Raw genomic sequence first — 3,458 nt, 5'->3', positions numbered from 1 at the left:
CTTTACCGGGCAACCAAAAACCCCCAGGAGCAGATCCTCCCCACTCCAGGACGGCCCCGCATCCTCCTCAGCTCCTCTCCTGCACGCAGGGCGGGCAACTCAGAGCAGCAGTCGGCTCAGGTGGTCAAGCTGCTAAATATGGAATCAAGATACCCCATCATTAAATAATAGGAATAAACTATTAAGGGATGATTACAGGTCTGGGAGGTGCAGCTGGGTTCTAGCAACACCTTTTCTGCATCTGCACAGACCCTGGAGCAGCAGTTTGGGGCGGGATTGTGCTGTTTTGGGAGCTGAGACCAGGCTCTGCCTGTTTTAAGGGTGATGAAGCTACAGGGCTACTGAGAACAAAGGGGACCTGGTGCTCCCCGAGCAGCACATGGGGATGGAGAGGACACGGAGGGGGGCTACGACTCAGGCTAGCGAAACTAGAAGCCCTTCTCGATGCTGAGCGTGCGGCGGGTGACGTGCTCCATCTTCCCCGAGATGTACTCGGTCAGGCTGATCTGGTAGTTGGCGAGCATCTTCAGCATCAGCCGCAGGTTCAGCCACCACTGCTCCTGGGGCAGCCTGTGCCTGCATGGGGAGGGGACACGGCTCTAGAGTGGCCCTGGGGACAACCCAGCAAGGTCCCCTTGGGACCTGGTGAACCACTGGGGTATGGGGACAGGGACTTACTCAAAATCAGTGACTTTCTTGAGCTCTGTCACAGGGCTGAAGGCCACCACCTTCTTCCTGAGCCCAATCACACAGGCAGAGTCTTCCGAGTCAGCAAACACACGCCCTGGGAGGGGGACACAGCCAACCATGGCCACCTTGCCAGGGGCCGAGTGGCCAAGCCTGGAGCAGGAGGGGCTGCTCCAGCCACCAGCCTCCCTGCAGCTCACCACAGGTCCCCCAGCCCTTGGCTCACCCTCAGAGAAGAGTTCCTGCAGCTTCTCCGACATCCACAGCACGGCCTTCACTCCCAGCTTGGTCCCGTAGTTGCGGTCAAAGGGGGTTGGGGCTCCTCCCTGGAGACAGAGAAATGGCAATATCGAGCCCACCTGGCTCTTGGGAATAGTGGTGGCTCATGCTGCCCTGTCCCCCATACCTGCTGGAGGTGGCCCAGGACGTTAATCCTGCAGTCGAAGATGCCTTTGCCCTCGGAGGAGTAGAGGTTGTAGAGGAACTCAGTGGTGTAGTGCTCGTGGCACTTCTCGTTGCTGGGGGGATGGAGGGAAGGGATTGCTCCTCAATTTGGGGGTCCCTCCCTGCTCTCCTAAACACCTTAGTTTTGCTGTTTTGTTCTCTCTGAGGCTCAGAGCTCCAGCCCATCTCCCCAGCAGGACCCTGGGGCTGGGGTGGGGATGGCAGCGGAGGGACCTGACGCAGGACTGTTCCCCCGGCCGAGCATGGCATCCCTGGGCAGGACACCGTGGACTCACCATGACAAACGTCCCTCCACCCAGGGATGCTCTCCAGCCATGGGCAGGGCTCAGCTCTGGCCTCACTCCCCACCACGGGGCTGGGATTTTCACCAAGTGTCCCCACAGGTCCCCAACTCACCGCAGCACCAGCCCTCTCTGTATATCTGTCTTCATTTTGTCAGTCAAGTGCTCCACGTTGGCCTGGAAGAGGAATGCCAGGATGCTGGCAGCCACCCTGTGTCCCTCTGGTCCTCTCATTTGGACCCAAGTGCCACCAACGTCAACCCAGCAGCTTCACAGAGCTTGACCATGCTCGTCCAAACCCTGCCCTGCCCTGGAGCCCTCATTTTCCTGATTTTCCCTATTTTACCCAAATGATGCTGCCGGACAGCAGCCCCCTGCCCCATTCACCTTCAGGTCATGGATGGTGAAGGGATCTTCGTAGACATAGGCGGCGTCAGCACCCACCGCAATGCCGGTGACAGTTGACAGGTACCCACAGTAGCCTCCCATCGTCTCCACGATGAAGACACGGCGTTTGGTGCCTGATGCCGATTGCTTGATGCGGTCGCAACTCTGCATTGGGAGAACTTGAGGGTCACACCAGGAAAACCCACCAGGATGGCATGCTGGTTTATTCCCATGTGTCACCCAAAAACATGATGGGACCTTGGACGGCTCTGTGAGCTGCCCCCTACCCTGTCCCTCACCTCCATGGCTGCGTTGACGGCCGTGTCCGAGCCCAGGCTGAAGTCGGTCCCGGGCACGTTGTTGCTGATGGTGGCAGGGATGACACACATGATGATGCAGAGCTCCTCGTACTGCCCACGGGCCTCCACCAGCTGCAGCACCCCCTCGTACGCCTGCAAGCAGCCGAGGGCTGGGGAGATGCCATCTCCGGGGCTGGATCCGCATCCCAAAAGGGATGTCCTGGGGTGTCTGCACTGCCTGGGATGCTGACAGCCCACCCTGGCCCCCACCGAAACAGGGCTGAGGGTCCCCCCGCACCTCAAAGCCCCCGATGACCAGCAGCCCCTGGATGTTGAATTTCCGCACATTCTCAACGATCTTTCCCATGCAGGTCTTGGGCAGCGTCCTGGTGGTGGAGAAGGGGAGAAGAGACCATGGGGTGAGGACAGCAGGTCCCCGCAGTCCCCAGGGACAGTGGTGTCCCCTCTGGTGTCCCCTTGGCACCCCTGGGACTGGGCTTACCGCTTGGTGCCCAGCATGGACCCGCCGCGTCCCAGCCAGCCTGCCACGTCATGCCAGCCCACCTCACGGATCTGCAAGCAGCAGCACTCAGTTTCAGGGTGGGGGAGTTCCCCACCACCCCTCACCAAGCCCAAACCCATCCCCCTGGGGAAACCCTCAGCCCCCAGGCTTGCCGTTCCCCTTACCTGCCCCTTGGCCAAGCCCTCGAAGCCGTCGCTCACAGCGTAGATGGTGTGTCCCTGGCAGATGCCGATCCGCACAGCCGACCTGACGGCAGCGTTCATGCCAGCAGCGGGGGCACCCACGTTCAGGATAGCCAGGCTGAAGGGGCTCTGTGGGGACAGGGACAACACATTGGTGTGTGTCCCCAAAGCAGGAACGGTGTCCCCTGCTGCTCCTCAGCCCTCCTCACCTTCTCCTGCGCCGGCTTCTGGTGCGCCAACAGCTTGTAGATGTTCCAGTTGTTCTCAAAGCTCCTGCGAGGACAAGGTGGTATGGCTCCAAGGCATTCTTGGACCCTGGAGCGCCGGGGGGACTCTCCCAGCTGCAGGAGTCACTGGTTCCCCCCACCCCAGCAGGTCCTTTTGGCCACCCCATAGGGATGTTCTCCTCATCACAGTCCCCGCTCCTGACCTCCCACGGAGCTGGATGGCCTCCTCAAACCTCTTCTCATCCATGGCCTTCTGCACATCCTTTGTCTTGGGGAAGGAGAGACGCAGCACTGCGACACCTGCACTTGCAGGGAGGGGAGCAGGACCCCCACCCCACAGGCTGACGTGCCCATTTCTCCCAGTACTCACCACCTGGACGCTCTCCATGAGCGGCAGCCGCACTGAC

The 3,458-nt window shown here is 60.6% G+C and overlaps 1 protein-coding gene across 1 annotated transcript in view; it reads right to left on the bottom strand.

The window, feature by feature from the left end:
* Positions 1-428: 428 nt before the first annotated feature.
* The window catches only part of LOC104526086 (ATP-dependent 6-phosphofructokinase, liver type), a 4,973-nt gene continuing 1,943 nt past the window's right edge, over positions 429-3,458 (bottom strand). The window contains 13 exon segments of the mRNA XM_010169437.2: positions 429-576; positions 679-784; positions 914-1,013; positions 1,094-1,205; positions 1,549-1,610; positions 1,821-1,985; positions 2,120-2,272; positions 2,418-2,505; positions 2,622-2,692; positions 2,807-2,953; positions 3,034-3,097; positions 3,255-3,319; positions 3,422-3,458. The exon segment at positions 3,422-3,458 is cut by the window's right edge and continues 23 nt beyond it. Of these exon segments, the coding sequence (XP_010167739.2) occupies positions 429-576; positions 679-784; positions 914-1,013; positions 1,094-1,205; positions 1,549-1,610; positions 1,821-1,985; positions 2,120-2,272; positions 2,418-2,505; positions 2,622-2,692; positions 2,807-2,953; positions 3,034-3,097; positions 3,255-3,319; positions 3,422-3,458 (1,318 nt within the window).

The sequence above is a fragment of the Antrostomus carolinensis genome, unplaced genomic scaffold (genome assembly GCF_000700745.2).
Source record: "Antrostomus carolinensis isolate BGI_N321 unplaced genomic scaffold, ASM70074v2 scaffold14886, whole genome shotgun sequence".
Lineage (NCBI taxonomy): Eukaryota > Metazoa > Chordata > Aves > Caprimulgiformes > Caprimulgidae > Antrostomus > Antrostomus carolinensis.
Note: the sequence above shows the minus strand (reverse complement) of the source record. Positions and strands in the feature narration are given on the sequence as shown.